This window comes from Pyrus communis, chromosome 3 (genome assembly GCF_963583255.1).
Source record: "Pyrus communis chromosome 3, drPyrComm1.1, whole genome shotgun sequence".
NCBI lineage: Eukaryota > Viridiplantae > Streptophyta > Magnoliopsida > Rosales > Rosaceae > Pyrus > Pyrus communis.
The window spans coordinates 1,955,149-1,976,384 of record NC_084805.1 but is presented as its reverse complement, the minus strand read 5'-3'; the positions used below and the strand labels follow the sequence as shown (position 1 = coordinate 1,976,384).

The 21,236-nt window shown below is 38.0% G+C and overlaps 3 protein-coding genes across 3 annotated transcripts; 1 reads left to right on the top strand and 2 right to left on the bottom strand.

The window, feature by feature from the left end:
• Positions 1-40: 40 nt before the first annotated feature.
• On the bottom strand, positions 41-3,189 carry LOC137727621 (uncharacterized). Its single transcript, XM_068466446.1, has 5 exons — positions 2,621-3,189; positions 1,542-1,630; positions 990-1,167; positions 468-536; positions 41-349 (listed from the first exon to the last, which is right to left on the bottom strand). The coding sequence occupies exons 1-4, from the start codon at positions 2,810-2,812 to the stop codon at positions 471-473; spliced, it is 525 nt and encodes a 174-aa protein (XP_068322547.1). The 5' UTR covers positions 2,813-3,189; the 3' UTR covers positions 41-349; positions 468-470.
• Positions 3,190-4,041: 852 nt separating this feature from the next.
• Positions 4,042-9,569, bottom strand: LOC137728992 (protein PHLOEM UNLOADING MODULATOR-like). Its single transcript, XM_068467809.1, has 4 exons — positions 9,150-9,569; positions 5,364-5,758; positions 4,763-4,953; positions 4,042-4,653 (listed from the first exon to the last, which is right to left on the bottom strand). The coding sequence occupies exons 1-4, from the start codon at positions 9,527-9,529 to the stop codon at positions 4,252-4,254; spliced, it is 1,368 nt and encodes a 455-aa protein (XP_068323910.1). The 5' UTR covers positions 9,530-9,569; the 3' UTR covers positions 4,042-4,251.
• Positions 9,570-20,205: 10,636 nt separating this feature from the next.
• LOC137727623 (citrate-binding protein-like) lies at positions 20,206-20,963 on the top strand. The gene is made up of 2 exons (XM_068466447.1): positions 20,206-20,487; positions 20,580-20,963. Exons 1-2 carry the CDS (start codon positions 20,206-20,208, stop codon positions 20,961-20,963), a joined length of 666 nt encoding a protein of 221 aa, XP_068322548.1.
• Positions 20,964-21,236: the final 273 nt, after the last annotated feature.

Here is a 21,236-nt window from a genome sequence, read left to right as displayed (position 1 = left end):
AACAAGCCTAGAATAAATTTCATCACATATGAAATGAATGTCCCGAAGTCGATTAATAACGCCGAATATCATTAATTTTCCAATTCATGAGTTTCAATCTGATGCAACTAATACGTGGTTGTGTATATCACAAAAGAAACTGACATCGTGAAGTTATTTTTCCTAAGCTTAAACCGCGCAATTACACCAATCGGATGAACAAAGTCTCATAGCTTTGGAACAAACCAGTTACATACAAAACATAAAAAAGCAGAGGAACATCCAACAACGACTGATCTTCCAGTGCCTTTCTTCATAAAATCCATATCCCCTCAGATGCGGCTGAATCGATTCGGTTCAACCTGAGAAGCTGGACCAACAAAAGAAGAGTGAAGAAAAGGGAAGGGTTAGAAAGTGGGGAGGGGGAAGCAGAGAAAGAACAGCTTGCTATAAGAGTTTTCTCAACTCGTGAATATTATAGAGCTCACCCGCTACTTCCTAACTTTCAAAGTAGTTTCTATTCGTTCGACAAGCTGATCAGCAGTCAAAGCACCCTCCTGCAAGTAATGAAAGCAAAATCATCAAAGATGTTTAAAATCGAACTGATGATGGTGAATCGGTTATGATTAATCTAGCAGTGGCTTGAACACATGCACAGAGAACATACAATATTTATCTTATTTAATATTTTGGATCAAAGAGGACATACATCCTTCAAATTCAACATTTCGGAATCAAAACCAAACAAAAGAAGAAGAAAAGCATGCGAAGCAACACACCTGACGAAATTGGAAACCGATGCATGTGCATAGGATATCTTACAAAATCTAAAAAGTGGAATTAACAGCAAAGCATAACAACATTAACAATACCCCTCCATATTATGGCTGAACGAAAAGCTTGCAGTCAATATGTTATCAGACAGATCACACATTGCTAGGTATTTGATCGCCTACCAGAGACACATAATTATTATCTCCCAAAGGAAAAAGAGAACAAATTCAACTTACAAAGCGGTCAAATGGCTCTCCATCCTTAAATATGATGAAAGTAGGCAATGCTTGTATGTTATATTTATCAGCAATGCTAGGATACTTCTCTGTGTCAATTTTCACAACCTGGATCTTGTCGTTCAGCGTAATACTGACTTCATTGAGGATAGGTGCCATAAACTGACAAGGACCGCACCTGTCAACCACATGTTATTACTTAATTGTCCGTGCTACCTTTATATACTTCCTTTCAAGGCAAGACCGAGAGAGATGGAAAACCTAAAAGGTGAATAGCTACTAGAAGTATAACTGACAATACAACAATAATTACAATGATGCAAACTGTTATAGTAGTTTGAAAGTAACGGATCCTACGTAGAATCATAGATGAATGGTAATACAGCCTCATAGGATTATAGGACCATTTATTCGTAAGCCCTTGCAGATAGGTTAAATAAAGGGCTATTCTCTTACACACATGAGAGACGCACCTTTATGAGCATTCACTTTTGATATTAGAGAATTTCTGTATAAACAAAATAAGAAGCGAGATATACAAGCAAAGCTTACCAGGTTGCATAGAAGTCAACCAACACAGGTTTTTCGGAGGTAGCCAGCAAATCTTCGAAGGAGGAAAATGTTTGCTTCTTTGCTTCAACCTACGAAAATTAATTTTTTTTCAAATATACATGTAAGTACCGTATCACCAATTTGGTCAAACTTCGTAATTTAGCTATATAGGCCAAATATTCCAAAGACAGCAAGGAAAGAGTACACACAGCTATTCAAAACTGTCACAACATTGTCCAGATGGATAACTACATAAGTGATAGGTCATATCATCCTCAATGGAAAGCGGCACCTGTAACTTGGGGCACAGCGAGTAGTGATAGGAGGACCGTTGATTGACTGGTACAAATAATTGACTTCTGATTAGATGATTAAAGAACAAGTGAGTCCATGCACGAAGGTCCCGAATATGGGCTCCTCACTGTCACTAGCATTCACATCTTTAGTAGATAGTATCCCAGTGTTATAATCTATACCTTCCATCCCATTCAATAGTTTTGTTTCTAGGTTTGTCCCTTCCCAACTTTATGCCCAAACGGTAGGGTAAATCAGATTCTCGCAACCTAATACCCTATATGGGTGACAATGTGAATTCTAATTATTTGGGAGAGGTTCAATACCAAACTAGTTTACCGATAACTACACGTGAGTGTGCCAACATCAAATAGAAACATTTCAAAGACAATCAATAGTGAGTTCCATGTCCTTCTTAAGCTCTATAGCATGCTATCGGTATCTCACTAACAGTTTACTTTGCCTGCACTTTCCTACGAATTATCTTTCTTCTCCCGAAAAGACTTTAATTTCGAAAACCCGAAAAACCAACCCATGTGGTTTTCTCACAACTTACAGGAAACGGAAAGGGGAAAGAAATACAAAGCAATTGGATTTCTTGCCATAAATATGATAACGATAAGATTTCCAGTTGTATGCTTTGCTCCCTAAATTCAAATTTTACAAACACACAGAAATTTCAGAAAAGGAATTTAACTTGCGAGCTTCACAATTTTCAAACATTTTCCTTGATTTTCTCGGGAAACAAACAAACCGCGAAACTACAAAATCGGAAAATTGATTACCGGAGGAAGAATCCGAGACCTTGAGTCCCGTGTTCCGATCCGAACGTGTCGAAGGTGTGATGGAAATCGCAGAGAAGTCGAGGAGGACAGCTTTGAACAAGAAGAAGAGGATGATGCCGCCGCCGCATCTATGCGAGCCATACGGTCAGAGCTGAGACAAGGAACCGCGGACGCCGTCACGGAAATCGCCATTGGATTGGACGCTCCGGTCAGTGAGATTTCGTCCGACGGATTCTTCTTCTTAGCTCCTGTTTGGATAATCGGAAAAGAAAATGAATACGAACAAATACTTCCAGGCTCCAGCGAAGAGCACTTGCGGTTCCGGCCCGCCGAGAGGAGATAAGATTGTGGTGTTGCATCGGGTGTATGATGCTACGGTGGTGTTTAATTATTTACCGTTGGATTGTTGGAACAACAAAAGTATGTTGATCGGACGGACGATAAGTTTGAGAGGTGGTTGAGTCTTGTGAACCCGAATCGAAGACGATTCGGCGATCGTCTGTTTGCCTTGTTCCTGAGTTCCTGGAGGACGTTCCTGTGACGTCACGTGCTACTGCAAACTGCATACTCCTTCACCAAATCAAAATGAGGCTCACCGCTCGTTTAACATCAATTTCTATGTTCGTATTATAAAATATTATATTAAAAATATGAGGTGATAAAATTCACATAGGCTCGTATTTATTTTGATTATTTTTGCAACCTTATTTTTTGTTGGATTAATTATTAGAATTTAGATGGATCATTTGCCCAGATTATTTTTAATCTTTTTACACAATTGTTAACTGCGAATTAGACTAAACCGCACAATGTGCCTAACATAATTAAATATTAAATTTATCATTCATCGGAGTCGAACCTAAAACCTATAATAATGGGGATATATGCAAGTACCTTTAGAGGTTGGAATGAGCGAACCTACGCACAATAGCTCCTTAACCACACTAGTTAGCCACGACGAGATTCCAAACTCATTGTAAATATATATACACAGATATCCTTCTCACCTGCATTTGAGTCGAATCTGGTATCTCATTAATGCAACCCATGCATAATAGCTACTCGAGACTAGGTCTGTCAATTTCTTGTACGACTTGTTAAACAAATATGAAACGACAAGATAATAATAAGTTTCGAGTCAACCCGCTAACAAGTCAGGTCACTATGGGATCACTTCTTAAGAACCTAATAAGATATCGTTTGTCAAATCTACACATTAGGCATGACAATTTCTTATATGACTTGTAAATCTAAAACAAAATGACACGACCCGTAAATGAATCAAGTTCAGATTACCTATTAAAAACCCGTTAAGATAGCCGGCTTCACACAACACTACCTGTTAAAATAACGAATATGACACAAAAACAATACGAATACGAGAAATACAACCCATTTGCCAGGCCTACCCGAGATGTGGGTTTAAACAAAATATCAATGTTATCAATTAAGTAGAAAATGTAATCATTCACTAGCTTCATGTATTACATTTCAAAAGATTCTTTCCATATATCATGTGACAAAAATCTCAACCAGGTACAACACACAGTTCTTCACAAAGTTCTACAAACACAGGCAACGACGATGTATGTCTAACCGTCTAAACCGTGGAAAGAAATCATGCCCGGAAATTATCCACCGCTTGTCAACGTCAAGGCAAGAAGAACAATGGTGATGGCAGTTACTATGATGGCACAAGCAAATAACCACATACCCGTGCTCGGCCCTTTGTTATTCTGGCTCTCTTGACTTCCCAACTCAACTTCTCTAAGAAGTTCTCTCACTTCATCTATGTCGTAGTCCTTGGCAGCTTGGGTGAGTCGACTTTGAATCTTCTCAAGCATTGCGATCCTCCTTTCTCTGGATGCGTCCTTGGCTGGCCACCAAAAACTTGTCATCTTCCAAAGAAGGATTCCCACATAAATGGCCACGACACAATCTACGCTATAATGGTGACGTTCCCGTATTTCTCTCTGTGCAGAATGCCCGACAAGTAACCATATGATAACTGAGCTATAACCACCATAAGCTTCCTGCAACAATCGATCAGATTCATAGAAATAAAAATCAGCAGCACAAATAGGTTGCTTCTTGGACAAGAAGTGGCAATGGAGAGAAATTTCAAAACACAGTAGGCAGTACCGTCCAGGCCATAGCTGTCAATACAGCAACTAGCATGTGTCCACTGTACACGAGGTCATTGCAGCCACCTCCAGCATTCTTCAGTAAATTATACCATGGCCCATCCATCGCGGTTGGTCGCAAGAATTCTATTAGAAAGCTCATTCGACCCCAATCCGGCCGGAAGTCCGCAAGCACTTTTCCAGTATTAGCTGAGGGAAACAAATAAAAAATGTTGTAACATACACAGCCACCTTATCCTCAAAGGGGGATGTATTTGCAGTAGAAAAGGGTGCAACATTAGAAATGTGGAAAACTGTAAAGGAAAATACTTTAGAACCCAACTCTTTTACCTATATTTTTCTCCGTCCTTCAAATGAGGCCCATCTAGGACCCCATCCATGCGTGAGAATTGGGAAAAGAGTTTGGTTTGTTAGCATCTTTTTAATGTATAACTCATGCGGTGATCAATATTAGGAATCATTCATACGTTCCCAGATCAGCCCAAATTTGGGTCAGAAGGTCAGATAAAAAGGGTACTTTTGGGGCCGAAGTTGCAATTGAGGCAATGAAACCCAGGGGTCAGTTTGAGAAGAAAATGAACCTATTATGTAGTACTTACCAAAGGCCATATCCTGTCGTAATAATTCACGAATAGCATTAGAATCCGAAGCATAAGGTACATAATACTTCTGAGCCCAGCGATGAGGATATGAAGGGACTGTGAAACGAGCAGTAGCACACCAAGGCCGGGCAGACGGCAGAACAGTTGATACAAAAGTTATGGCACGAAGAAGACGGCCAATACCCATGGTGAACATGTACCGTGCACCTAGTCCAAGGCCAGGAGCTTTCACAGAGTCAAACAGTACGGAAAAAGCCAACAGCATAAATAACATGAGGAAATGATGCAGTCCAATAATACGGGCTCTCAATATTTCAACTAAGGTATGAGGAAGTTTCTCATTCAGTGCCAAAAGCAACCACTGGCCAGTGTCTGGAAGAGGAGATGTACGACTGTCAAGTACCAAAAATGAAGAAGACAATCAGTTTTACTCCCATTAAATACTTAACTAAAAACTATGGCTAACAGTGCATGAGAAATGAAAAAAATATCCTCCCTATAGCGATGCTATGAAATACAAGAAAACATACTACATCAAATCATCTGATAGACCTTACATGTCATTGTATTAAATCATTCAATTATAAAAACAATGCCGAGGGCCTTTATCAAATAGAAATTAAATGAAAAATGTTGCTTACGCATGGAAATTAGACAAGAAAATTTACAAGATGATGTTTTTCCGCGTATTTTCTTTTCAGATTCCTTTTGTTTGGTTGATATTACATTACATTGTAACTCCTAGCAGCATAAGCTTTTGAGGTCTCATGGTCGCCTAACATGGTATTAGATCCTTGGTTGCAGGAGGTCCTTAGTGTGAATACTCCAATTTCTCATTCCTCACTTGTTTGCTGGTTCATTCCCTAACAGTTACAGCTTTTGAAGCACACATTTTTACATCCAAGCAAAGAGCTAGCAGAAGTGGAGCATAGATGCACAAATTGTTTTGTATGTCAGCACCCTAAATGCAAGTCAGATTGAGTTCTTGGATGTGCTAGCGTTCTCGAACAATATGGGGGAGTTTGACATAAATTATGGTTGAATACCAAGCAACTCTGTTATTTCATCATTAAGTCGCTTTATTGATAAGTTAGAACCCTATCAATCCTTCCAGAAAGAGTGGTGGTCCCAGTGGATATTTGAAATAAGGCAAAGTTGCATACCTAGTTAAGAACTTGATTGGTAAATGGTAATTGAAGGAAATATGACCTTTTCTTGTTAGGTGAAAGCTTAAAGAAAGCTTTTAACGATCATTTATGGGAAGGACTAAAAGATTGGAGCAACTGAAGGCAATTTATACTTAATTTATACTTGTTGGTCCAAAGATATAATTAAAGAGGTATAAGAGCGAAGCTTAAGGAGCAGCTTATCGAGGTGTTCTAAAGGTGTTGTGAGCAGCAACAAAATTAATAGATACCACAGGCAGCATTTGCACAGTAACAAGAACCCAAGTTGAAATTCTGCAGCAACAAGAACCCCTACAACAAGCTGGAAAAGAAACAAAGAGAAAGAAGCCACAAATAAGTTATACCAGGGACATTTGTATCGAACAAATCTTTTGTGCAAGATTTTAAAGGATGAAATGAAGGAGGTGCCTAGCTGTGCATAAGTTAAAAAAAATTCCAAGAAGAAATTGATATATGGAAACAGTTGATTGGAATGGAAGCACACACCATATACATGTTGCTGTGGTACACCCATCCCATCTATTTATTTCCCATATAGGAAGGTGTGGCCATAGTAACCCTAAGCCTCCTTCAATGTAACAGTTGGTTTTATTCCTCTAAACATTTTCTCACTGTATGGCCACCAATCAACTGGCCCATCGAACTTTTGCCTGACTGAAAAGCCATCAACCAGCATCCAACAGTAGGCCTTTTCTTTTTCCTAACTTTCCTAAATTTCTTACTGACTTATCGGAGTCAGCATTGACCTACATCCCACTCTCCTATCGAGTCTTTCCTGACTGAATGTCGATGACACAGCTCGGGCCAGGAATATTTCACTTCTTCAACTCAAAAATACTATAGGGATCAAAGATGTCTCAATTGTTTAGGTAAGTTGTATCTACCATAGGTTTACATGTAAGAAAACAGAATTGCTATGTGATTTATATCTCCTATCTATTTAGTTCTTGTTCATATTTCTGCTATATTTGCAAAATATATGATAAAAATATGTGATTTGTGCCACTATTTGCATTTAAAACTGGTGGAATATAATTCATTTTCAGTTTTTATTCTAATTGCTGACTAATTCTGATGGAATGTATCTACAATCCCAGATCTCCCATTGACTCGATTGCCATAAGCCCAAAGGGTGGTCTTTGGAAGACTCCACATCGGTATCTCCTAATGTTCAATACGTTCTCCGAAAGGTTGTGTCATCAACAAGTGTTGCGGAGATTTTTATAGCCCGTAAAGGGCACCCACAACCATGGTCTACAAAAGAATGCAACCACTTGACATATATTATACAACAAAACCAATCTTGATAAGATAATATGATATTTATTCATTCAAAAATCTATAACACTGCATTTTCATGATAACAGTCAAAGACAATCTGGTGTAAAGGTTTAGAAGAATCAATATGATAATTTCTTAGCTGAAAGATATGAAAACACATTTCAGAATAACATACAAAGGCGGAACCTTTAAGAGAATTAAGTTTGCGTTATACGTGGGATGGCCTACCTAAATCTTTGTTTGGGCATATACATATTATGCTAAGTATTAGTACAACATTGCCCGCCTCAAGGACGCACAGGGCTACCCTAACTATATGCAAATCGTAGTAAACAAAAAAACTTTGAAACAGTTGCTCAACGAACAAAGGGAACTAAATTTCCCATACAAAAATTGTACCATAATTACTATCATAACTCATTAAAAACCAGCTCCCTACACACTCTATCTCAGTTTGGAATGGCATTGCAGTATTGCACTAGGATTTGCTTTAGGAAGTGCTGCTATTCACACACCCACTTTTACCTCTCACATACCCTTGTTAATTTTTGGCCATCGATCTTCTTCAATTCATTTGATCCAACGGCCGAAAATTGAGAGGGGTGTGTGAGAAGTAAACATGGGTATGTGGAGTGGTATTCCTCTTCACTTGTAAGTGAGAGGTCTTAGGTTTAATTCTCGCCAAAGGCAAGTATGAACCACATTATTGCTAGCCATTGTGGAGGCTAAGCCCACCCCTGTTCCTTAGTGTAGATAATACCGTTTGTTCAAAAAAAAAAAAAAAAAAAAAAACATAGGCATGTGGATGGCACTACCCTTTGCATTAATGGGTAGAAACTGAGTTCAAACTCCTTGTAAGCCCTAAAAAAGGAAAAACTCATCTCCCTGAGAGTAATTGCTCACAAGAAACATACCATTAACAAACATTTTCGCTTTAATTATCTATATGAGCATTAAATCTGGCACTAATCCTTGCACAAATTGTAAGATCAGATCCTTAAAATGTTGGCACTAATTCTTACACAAAATTGACCAAATCTGGTAAGTAAATTAGCACAATTAACACAACAGATGATTCAGATTTTGCCATATTTAGATGAACTTCCAAAAAAACAACCCAATCAAACTCGACCCACATGATGTTTAGGAATTTAAAACCCGAAATAAAGTAGAGAACTCGAAATTCTGACTGATTAAACATGTGGGTCACTTGTATTTAAGCTCAATGAGCAGAAAATGCAGATCAAAATACGCACAGAGAAACATTGAGAGAGAGTGAATGGAAGAATAAGGAATAAGTAATAAGGGACAATACCTGTTCCAATCAAGGCCGAGGGCGGCGGTGACAAAGCGGACGCAGAGAGCTTCAAAGAGAAGAGCCAAGAGCATAAAGAGCATGGAACCGATGAAGGGAAAGACGACGCGAAACTCAGAGGTCCAGTGCTTGTAGAAAGGGACCCGACTGACGGCAATGACAGCGAGTACGGTGTGCAGCGCAGGTTGAAGACGGCCGTGCCAAGTGGGTGAGAGGTGGCGGAGGTAGTCGACTGCCACATAGGCCACGGCGGCGATTCCAAGGCCACCGGACCTCAGCGGCAGCCACCGCATGGTGGTGAATGAGAAAGAGTGAGCTGACGGCGTGGCTGGTTTAAAGAATACCGGGAGCTGGAGGTTGGGTCTTGGGGGTTTGAACATTCCAAGTATGTAGTCTACTCTCCCGTATTGATTTAGTTGTTTGTTTTAGTGGGTTTCTACTCCATGCCACTTGGAAACGGATGTTTTTAACTTCCACTGGCCGGAATGTTCGATATCAAATTATTATTGGTTTATTATGTCTAATTTTAGGTTTGATAAACTGATTGTGTTTATAGTGTTCATGTCATACATGTTATCTTAACAGGTTGTGTCGTTTTGTTAACGACTCGATTTGTTAGCGATCATGTCGGTTTAACGGGTTATACAAGAAATTGTCATGCTTAATATTTCAATCTGGCAAACGATATCCTATCAGATTCTTAACCGGCGACACGATAACGACTCGACTCGTTAACTGTTGGACTCAAAATTTGTTATTTTCATATCATTTCGTGTTTAGTTAACGAGTTATGCAAGAAATTGTCAAGCCTAGTTCAAACCGATCTCTAATATTTTTGAAAAATGAAACCAAAAAATTTGGAACAGTCATCCCCATATAAAGCAAATAATCAGTTACTTAAAATCATCCTACTACCAGTGGCGGATCTAAGATTTCAAGATTGGGGGATCCCAAGATAAAAGTTAAAAAAAAAAAAAAAAATTAGACTAGTTTGGTTCCATATCACTATTTTTTATTGAATAATCAAAATTAATCAACCACATCAAGTGCCCTTGTGGTAAGGGCGCGAATTTCGGCTCTCAAAATACAAAAAACAGGGAGGTCCCGGGTTCGAGGCTCCAAGCTGGTAAGTCTGCTTGACTGTGGCCAGGAGAAAGTTGAAATGCCTCTGTGAGTTTTCTAGGCCCTTAGAAGGGGTGAATAACCGTGGCTTGCCACTAGTTGTCCTGCTTTAAATAATAATAATAAGAATAATCAAGAATAATCTCAAAGATAATAAAACCAACAAATTCTACTCAACAACATAACGCATCAATTAATGAATCTACAAAGATGAAATTTGTTAATGTAACATATATATTACAACTGGGAGTTGAGACTAGAGTTTAGGATTAAAAAACTTAAATAAATTTGGAAGAAATAAAATTAGACAGCTAGAGGTGGTGGAATGGCAAATGGTGCTAGGGGATGGGGGATTAAAACAAAAATTAGAAACTTCTTCTTCTTCGTTATAAGCAATGCTGCATGCACATTCATGGAGGCAACAAGCCTCTTCGCTGCACCTACCCAAATTGTTGGAGGGTCCCGAAGGTCGATCACAAGTGTTTCTTCGAGCTTCCGGAAGGTCCCGGGACGTCCCGGGTCCCTATATGGATCCATCCATGGTTACTACATACTACTATAATATAGTAATGTCTTCATTTATTAAGTGTAGGGTAAGGGTGGGCAAACGGGTCCCTATATTGATCCACCCATGCTTACTACATACTACTATAATATAGTCATGTCTTCATTTATTAAGTGTAGGGTAAGGGTGGGCAAATGGGTCCAGAACCCGTGGATTAGGATGGGTACAAGTTTATAAAAAAAAAAATGGGGCGAGATGGGTCGAATGTAATTACAGGGCGGGGTGCGTCCAAAACTTAGAAGCACGAGGCCTAGACGAGCCCGTCTCTAATATGAAATGAATGAATTGGATCAAGGGATTGAATTTCTTTCTCACTTGGTCGAGTCCGCAGTCCCCAATATCTTGATTCGACCTTTTCTTTTCTTAGTCCTCTCTTGAGTCCTGAGTCTCCGTCTCCTCGACATCACACAACCTGCCACCATCATCGATTCACCATTATCTTCGCGTGAGTCTCCTCCCAGTCAGGAGTCGCCACCACTACCTCCCCATCACCATGCCGAGATGGATAGCTCTCCTGTGTTCGTATTGCTAGCTCTAAACATTCCAACATATTGGCCCAAAAATTATTTGTCTTCCTATAGTACTTTTATTTCCCCTTTAACTTCTGCTCGTAGAGGTCCTGCTCCAAATAGCTTGGCTTAAATTGGTAACTGCTTTTTGGCTTATTTGGATTTGTGTCTTGAATTCTTGTATGAATAAGTTAGGACTTTGAGTGTGCAGGATTCTTACAAACAAAAATAATCTGTTTTGGATGTTACTAACAGTTATACTGCATCTGACTGTTCATACACCAACCCAAAATTAAATAAAAAAAAAAGGATTTGGACCCGTGGACTCGACCGAAATCGGCTTAGATTTGGTTCGTGTACTCGTCTCGCCCTGCCCCGTTACATTTAAAACAAGTCAAGTCCGGTTCCTCTAAATCTTAACCCAGATTATTCCCCCACCCTATTTCTTTCTCCTCCCCGCATCCCAAACCCTCACTATCTCTCTCTCTAGAAATTTGAGTGTGATTCCTCCTCCCCGCATCCCAAACCCTCACTCTCTCTCTCTCTCTCTCAAGAAATTTGAGTGTGATTCCTGATTAGATTCAATGGCGAAGTACGGCGAGGGCGACAAGCGGTGGATCGTGGAGGATAGGCCCGACGGAGACAACGTCCACAACTGGCACTAGGCGGAGACCGACTAACTTGGCTGGTCACGTGACCTCCTTGTACCCAAAACCCAGATTTTTGGTTGATTTCTGTGTTTTTTTTTGGGTTTTGGGTGGGTTGGGAACTTGGGGTGGGTTTTTTGGATGGGAGGGAAGGTGAAGAGAGTGGGTTGGGGGGGGGGTGTGGGGTTGGGAGGGGAGAGAAAGGGTCGAGGAGGGTGGGTTTCAGGTGGGTTTTTTTTAGGGTAAATTATTATATTTTAAATGTATAAAAAATTATTTTTTTGGTTACGTGACATAAATTTGGCAGCTGCGTTAGTATAAATGTAAATTTCATATTTGCCACGTCATCAGTTAACGGATTTATGAGGAGGGACAGAGAGAGAAAGGGTCGAGGAGGGTGGGTTTTTTTTAGGGTAAATTATTATATTTTAAATGTATAAAAAATTATTTTTTTGGTTACGTGACATAAATTTGGCAGCTGCGTTAGTATAAATGTAAATTTCATATTTGTCACGTCATCAGTTAACGGATTTATGAGGAGGGACAAAGAGAGAAAGGGTCGAGGAGGGTGGGTTTCAGGTGGGTTTTTTTTTTTTAAGGGTAAATTATTATATTTTAAATGTATAAAAAATTACTTTTTTGGTTACGTGACATAAATTTGGTAGCTACGTTAGTATAAATGTGGATTCTATATTTGCCACGTCATCACTTAACGGATTTATGAATTTGAAATAAAATAATAAGTAAATGTATAAAATTGAAATATTTTAAAAATATTGTAAGAAATTGCAATTGACCACAAAACTAAAAGAATAAAATATAATTTACCCTATTTATATTACTTGTTTTCCAAGTAATAAAAGCCTCATTAAAGTCAAATATTTTAAACATTGGGCAACGTAATGCTCCCTACCCGGCCTTTTAGCTAACGTTTCAATATTTTGTTGTAAACCAAGAACAGAGCTAGTGTAGGCCTACGGGGGCGGATGCCCCTACTTATTTAAAAAAAAAATGTATGGTTGTGTTCCAATTCTCAATAACCAGCCTTAATTAAATTACAATTAAAAAAATTGGTAGGCAACTAAACTGGTCTACCGTTTTGAATCCCAAATGCCCTACCTGATGACAATTTAATTAACAATTAATTTAATTGTGTCTTCCCGTTTTTCTAATCCTAGGTCGTTAATCCACACAAAACTCATTCCACCACATACGGCAAAACAATTCCAGTCCTCAACTTCTCCAGATTTTTCCTCCCCTTTCATTCAACCAAAACTCAATTGAATTTGGAGTGTCATAGACAATTGGAGTTCAAGTAATCAATTATCAAAATTCAACACAAGAATTTTACTCCATAAAGTATTTTATATGACTTTACTTCATTAATTTGTTTTTGACATTTCAATTTAGAATTTAGCTTTCTAATTTAGAGATCAATGGATGAATGATAACATGATTATTTTTATATAAAGAGATATTTAATTGTATTGGTAATGATATTGTTATGCAAAGCTTTCAAAACATGAAAACGATTCGAGGAATAATGTAATATATTGTATGAAAAACTTCATGGATTAATATATTAGTGTTTTGTTCAATAAAATTTTGAGATTTTTAATTGTGACTTTGTTGTTTGAAAATGCCTCTGCTTATAGAAATCTATGGTTTCGTCCCTGCTGTAAACAAAATATGCAAACCATGCAAATTAACTTTCCAATCAAAATTTTGACCATTGAATTGGCTTTCTAAACTGAAGAAATTGGGCATCAATTCCCAGAAAAAGAATTGATAAGCCCAAATCTCTACTAATTAATAAAACACTATTTGTTAACCAAAATCCTATGAAATTACCAATTTAATCCTCTAATTAAAACAGAACATGAATAAGAAATATGGGGCATAAATGTAATTTCACACAACCAAATTTTACTGTTTTTGTTTCAAAGTTTAACTTGCATATGATCCTAACATATCTCTAATTATTAAAAATAAAAAAATAAAAATTCCCACTCCCACATTCTCTGTCACTCCCTTCCTCTCTCATTCTATTTCAAAATAAAAGTAAAAAAATTTCTCACACATTTTGTGTGTGCCCATATGCTAGTTTGTATAAAGAAAACACAAAAACACAATAATATGCACAACTTTGGGTGGGAAAACAACTGTTTTGTTTCAGTGGCTGGAAAATATGCTTAACGAAATAAACGAAGAAAAGTGAAACAAAAACAGAGGGATGGCTGATGCTTGTTGGCACGACCAACATCCTCGTGGGGTCCTTGACCAGTGCTGCCTTAGTTTGTGCAGTCCCTCAAATTACAAAAGGGTCAAGAATATTAAGGAGGGAGGAAATGGTGAATGCTGCTAAATTTGACCAATATCATATTATTCCAAACTAGTCTCTTGCCACACGCACGTGTGTGGCCTTTTTACATTAGATTATGTTTTTTAATTTTTTTTTTAAATAACTATTTTATAATTTTTATTAAAAAATTATTCAGAAAAAAAATGAAGTAAAACCATGAAACCACCCAATAACATGGGAGTGTTTTTTAATTAAAGTTTTAAATTTAAAATTCATTCAAAATTAAAATATGGTGAATTACTTTAAATTCTTATGGTTCAATTGTAATTTTTGGAATTCTTGAAGGACAATTTTTGGTATTTTGAATGTTTCACCTTTTTATCATTCTCACTTTATATATATAGATAGATAGATATATAATTATACTTCAATATACAATTAACTATCATCATTCTTTAGATTAGTAGAAGCAAACCAAACGTTAAGGTTGAGATTATATAATTCAATATAATGTGCTTAACCTTGGCAATAACCATATTATTTGATAAGAGTACAGGGACTGTTGGTCCGAATATTAGTTTTGTAGTGAATACAACCAATATTATAATTTTCTATATTACTTTAATTTATTGGGGTGGGAATTCTATCTTGAATGAAAGGAGACGGATACGCTACGTTGGGCAACAAGCATAATCCGCAATCTTGGTCCAAGTATCACTTTGATTGACCGGAAAAAAGACATGCGTAGAACTCCAACTGCTGAATTTTGTAATAAGCAATAAAAACAAAAGAAAAGTAATCAAAGAATGAAAGGAAATTATGATGTTGTTATCTGTTGCTATAAATATGCTTAAGTGAGTATCCAGTTCTCACAGCACCAACTCCCATAGATCCCATGTTGGTTATAGATTGCAGGAAAATAGATAAAACCAAACTATCAGAATTAGGGATTAATCGTTGATTCTATTCTTCTCCCTTAAGGAGGCAATATATATATATATATATATATATATATATATATATATATATATATATATATATATATATATAACATATATTCTGTACAAGGAACATTAAAGAAATTCTAACTAAATTAGGAAACACAATTATATTTCTAATCACAAACATTCTCCTAATTAATAGGGTTGACTCAGGCCAACACTTTCCCTCAAGTTGGTGCATAGATATCTCCTAAGCCCAACTTGTCGAGTAAGTCTCAAAATCTTCCAGCAGGTACCGCATGTGTTAGAATATTCGCCAACTGTTCTTCTGTCTTCACAAACGAAATGTCAACCAGCTGAACATCAAGCTTCTCCTTTATGAAGTGTCTATCCAACTCAACATGTTTAGTCCGATCATGCTACACTGGATTGTTAGCTATCTCTGGAGCTGCTTGATTATCACAATACAACAGCATAGACCCCTTGCGCTTAAAACCTATCTCAGTAAAAAGTATCCTAAGCCATAGAAGTTCACAAATACCATGTGCCATTCCCCTGTATTCAGCTTCTGCTGACAATCTTGCCACCACATTTTGTTTCTTACTTCTCCAAGTCACTAAGTTACCAGCCACGAACATAAAATAGCCTGATGTAGACCGTCTATCAGTGATGTTCCCAGCCCAATATGTGTCAGTATATTCTTTCACCTCCATGTGTCCAAGCTTTTTGTACATTAGACCTTTTTCCGGAGCTCTTTTTAGATTGCTTAGGATTCGCATTACTACTGCCATATAATCCTCACTTGGTGCATGCATAAACTGACTCACCACGCTTACTGCATAAGCAATGTTTGGTCTAGTGATTGACAGGTAAATCAATCTTCCCACTAACCTTTGATACCTTTCCTTATTTGTTGGAACTTGATCTTGATAGATTGCAAGGTGATGATTCTCCACAATTGGAGTATCTGCCGATTTACGTGCCAACATACCAGTTTCGAACAATAAGTCCAACACATACTTAGTTGTGACACGTATATCCCTTCTTGAGATCTAGCAACCTCAATATCTAGGAAGTTCTTAAGTCCCCCCAAATCTTTCATCTCAAACTCAGAAGCCAAGTACCTCGGTAGCCGTTCAATTTCCTTTATATCATCACCTGTGACAATCATTTCATCAACATATATAATGAGTAAAGTAACTTTACCATCCTTGCATTTGATGAATACAGTATGATCTGAGTTCCCTTGTCGGTATCCGTTCTTTTTCATAGCCTGAGTGAATCTCTCGAACCATGCTCTGGGTGACTGCTTGAGACCATACAAGGCCTTTCGGAGTCTACACATTTTTCCACTATGAGTTTGCAGTGCCATATCCTTGTGGAAAATCCATATGTACCTCATCCTCTACATCCATGTAGAAATGCATTCTTTATGTCAAATTGTCTTAGAGGCCAATCAAAATTAGTAGCAAGAGATAACAACACTCTAATGATATCCATTTTTGCAACAAGAGCAAAACTTTCCTGATAGTTAATACCAAAGGTCTGTGTATACCCTTTGGCCACTAGTCTCACCTTGTACCTATCGATTGTTCTGTCAGCTTTATGTTTGATAGTAAACACCCATTTGCATCCCACTGATTTTTTTTCCTTTAGGAAGTATAACCACACTCCATGTATTATTCTTTTGTACCGTCTCCATCTCAATTTGCATTGCCTCTGTCCATTTCAGATTTTTCAAATCTTCTTCCACTCTAGTAGGTATTTTGATAGTGTCCATCTATTGAACAAGTGCACAATATTTTGGCGAGAGTTGATGAGTGGAGACATAATTTGCAAGTGGTAACGACAAGAAGTCCATTTGGGCCGGTGGAACCAGCAGGAGAAAGCCCTGCAGAAGAAGGCAGCCCACATGGGTTTGTAGCATCAAGCGACCTATTTGCCACTATCTTATTATCATCGGGCCTACCAGCAACCATATCAGTCACGCCATCATTAAGCAGGCCCACATGGCTCAACACACACATGCCCATCTGGGCAATCATTATGTACTCTTTTTTTTTGGATTTCAGCAAGCCCATTATTTGGGCCAGCAGGTATATCTTCAACAAGCCCATTATTTGGGCCAACAAGTACATCTTCAACACACCCATTATTTGGGCTGACAGGTACATCAAACCAGCTATAGTCTTCACCTAAGGTTGTCTTCCCCCTTGAAGAGTATGGTTGGGAAGAAAAAAATAATTCATCTTTGGAGAAGGTAACATCTATGATGACATAGACATAGACATCTCGGGTAGATGGATGATAACATCGATAACCTTTTTGTTGAGGACTAAAGCCAATGAAAACATACCAGATTGCACACGTATCAAGTTTGCTTCTGACACGCCCCAACCCCAATATCACCAAATATCAAGATAGGCACGTGTTGGCCGACACCAGAGGGCGACGAAGCCATTTTAAACATGCATACAAATAAAATACATAATTAGAAAGAAATATGCCAATGTGGAAATACGTTTAGAGTATACAACTAATCAAGAATGACACGAAAGAATTATTATAAAAAGGTATGAACAAATGAATGGGTCTTACACAGAGAAGACTCAAAGATACCTAAGCAGAAGTACCCTGATGCCGGGATTGTATGCCTCGATTCTAACTCCTGAAGGGGGCGCAAAACAAAGGGTGAGTGGACCAAAGTTTATAACACTAATACCAATAATAAGAAAAACCATTTTCTTTCTGAACATACTAACCTCCTGTTTTGAAAACTCATATATAGTACTAAATAATAGGTTTTTCTAAAAATTCTCGCATGCCATGAAAATCATTCGTAAAACATGTACATGTAAATCAGTGCTCAGTAATAGTAATATAGTCGGCTGAAGGCAAATTCGTAAAACATTCGTAAATCACATCAATGATGTACTCACCTATGGGTATCATAGAGATGAATTTATATCGCATTAAACATCATAAATGGATATAGATGTGCCAATTGGGTATATTGTTCTATTGATCAAAGAATTGTTTGTAAACAAGCTCAAACAAACAACTTGAGTAAAACCCCTAAAACAGATACCACTATATAAAAAATACATACCCCACCTAAACAAGTCTATCACAAAGATGATAGATGCAACAAATTCATATCGGCGTTACACTCTATCACTACCGAAAAAAGAGGACATACGAAGTTATTGCGACAAAGCAAGGCCATCTAAAGTCATCGTTGGTAGACGAGACCACATATTTCATCACTCAAGTGTGAATACAACATCCAGCCATCGCTACTGCTCGCTAAGCGAGACAACAAACTACCCTACGTCGAGAAGGGACCCATCAGTCATCTCATTGAACGCTAGGGCACTCAGGCCATGGTTATCTGTAGCTTCACTGTTCTTGTGGAGTTCGTTGCTGAAGGACTCAGAGGGAGTGGGCTAGCCGCCAATACTGAAGCTTAGCGCGGCGGAGTAGCCACGTTTGAATGCAAGTCAACGCAATTGACTGGTCCAGTGGCTAAAGGTGCCAGAAAACGCCAAATCCAGTTGCCTAGGGTGGCGCATCCATCAGATCTAGTCACTTGAGGCCGTCGTTCATAGATTAGGGGTAAAATGGCGTTAGAATGCCATCCCAAAACGCCTAATGCAGCAGAACTAACAAAACCTCATGGGGTGACGTGAATGCCAAATCCCATTGTCCGGGGTTGCTTGACAGTCAAATCCAATCCCAGAAGTGGCACGATTGTCAAATTTGGTTGTATGAGGCAATGCAATCACATAAACAAGTTGAGTAGGGACAATGATTTTTCTGGGTCGATGACACGTGGCACTCAAGGTGGTTAGAATAACCCAAAGCCCTCAGAATGAGATCAGAGCCACATGAGTATTCCGTATTAGACTAACGCAGGCCAAGGTAGTCCGACACATGCCCATTAGTTCTAAGTCCATTTAAAATATTACTTGCTTCCTAAGTACTAAAAACCTAATTCAAGTCTTCAACAAAAAATAAAAAACCCTAATTCAAGTCAAGATATTTTAAACATTGGGCAAACGTTTCAATACTTTGCTGTAAACAAAATATGCAACCCATGCAAATTACCTTTCCTTTGACCATTGAACTGGCTTTCTAAACTCAAGAAATTGGGCATCAATTCCCACAAAAAGAATAGATAAGCCCAAATTTGTATAAAGAAAACACAAAAACATAATAATATGCCAAATTTGGGTGGGAAAACAACTGTTTTGTTTCAGTGGCTGGAAAATATGCTTAACGAAATAAACGAAGAAAAGTGAAACAAAAAGTGAAACATCCTCTTGGGGTCCTTGACCAGTGCCCTAGTTTGTGCCGTCCATCAAATTACAAAAGGGTCAAGAATATTAAGGTAGGGGGAAATGGTGAATGCTGCTAGTTCTGGAATTTATTTATCTGACAAGATAATATTCATCTGATAAATTTGACCTATATCATATTATCCCAAACAAATAATTATACTTCAATATACAATTAACTATCATCATTCTTTAGATTACTAGAAGCAAACCAAAGTTAAGGTTGGGATTATATAATTCATTATAATGTGCTTAACCTTGGCAGTAACCATATTATTTGATAAAGAGTGTAGAGACCATTGGTACAAATATTAGTTTTGTAGTGGATACAACCAATATTATAATGTCCTATATTACTATAATTTATGGCGACGGAAATTCTAACTTGAGTGAAAGGAGACGGATATACTACGTTGGGCAACAAGGGTAATCCGCAATCTTGGTCCAAGTACCACTTTGATTGGCTAGAAAAAAAGACATGCGTACAACTCCAACTACTGAATTTTGAAATAAGCAATAAGAACAAAAGAAAAGTAATCAAAGAATGAAAGGAAATTACCATGTTGTTAGCTATTGCTATAAATATGCTTAAGTGAGTATCCAGTTCTCACAGCATAGACTCCCATAGATCCCATGTTGTTTATAGACTGCAGGAAAATGATTTCCTTCTACAAGTTCTTTTGCTTGTTCTTATTGATCCTGAAATACCACCATCTTTGTGCCGCTGATCCTACTGATGGATTCACCCCTGTACCATTGACAGAAGACAACTTCGTGTTACAAAAACCATATAACGAACCCCTCGATGATCGTTACAGTTACAAGGATGGAGTTCGAAGTTTTTGGATATACAACCATGACAAACCCTTCAAAGCAGACAGCACAACTAGGCCACGGTCAGAGCTCCGCATTTCGGTATAAATATCTTTCCCTCTATCTACCATATTTTCACAGTGCTACATCTCTAATATTCTACCTAGTTGTTGAACTTGGGGGTTTTGTTATAGGGGCATGACTATTCTTCTGGAATTTGGCAATTTGAAGGCTATACATATGTGCCAAGTGGTACTTCTGGGGTTACAATAGTGCAGATCCACGGTGCAGCTGAGGGAGCGACATCTCTACAGCTAAGGATGTATGATGGAGATATCAAATACTACAAATACAATGTCGTAGCTACTGATCTCTACGACAAGTGGTTCAGGGTAAACATAATCCACAACGTTGACAAAGGGAAGATTATAGTTTTCATTGATGGTGTCAAGAAGTTTGTGGTGAAAGATCAAGGACCAGGGGATCTGTATTTCAAATGTGGAGTATATGCTGCACCAGAGAATTCGAGTAACTTCATGGAATCAAAGTGGAAAGAGATCAAACTTTACAAAAAATGACGGGACTAGTAGAATATTTGTATTAAGTAGCTGTGTGTGTTCTTACAGTGTACCTACTGATCTATATATATTGGAGTACAAAGATATGGTTTTACTAGAACTCGTATAACTCTTTCGCCCCCTTCTATTTTGGTTAAAGTAAGACTACCAGTGCAAATCATACAGGATTTAGTAGAACTTTAAAATCCAATTGATCAACCTGCCTAAGCAAGATATACAGAATGCTGAAATTCTATGGCAACCAGAATTGCTAAATAAACTATCTCAAGATTC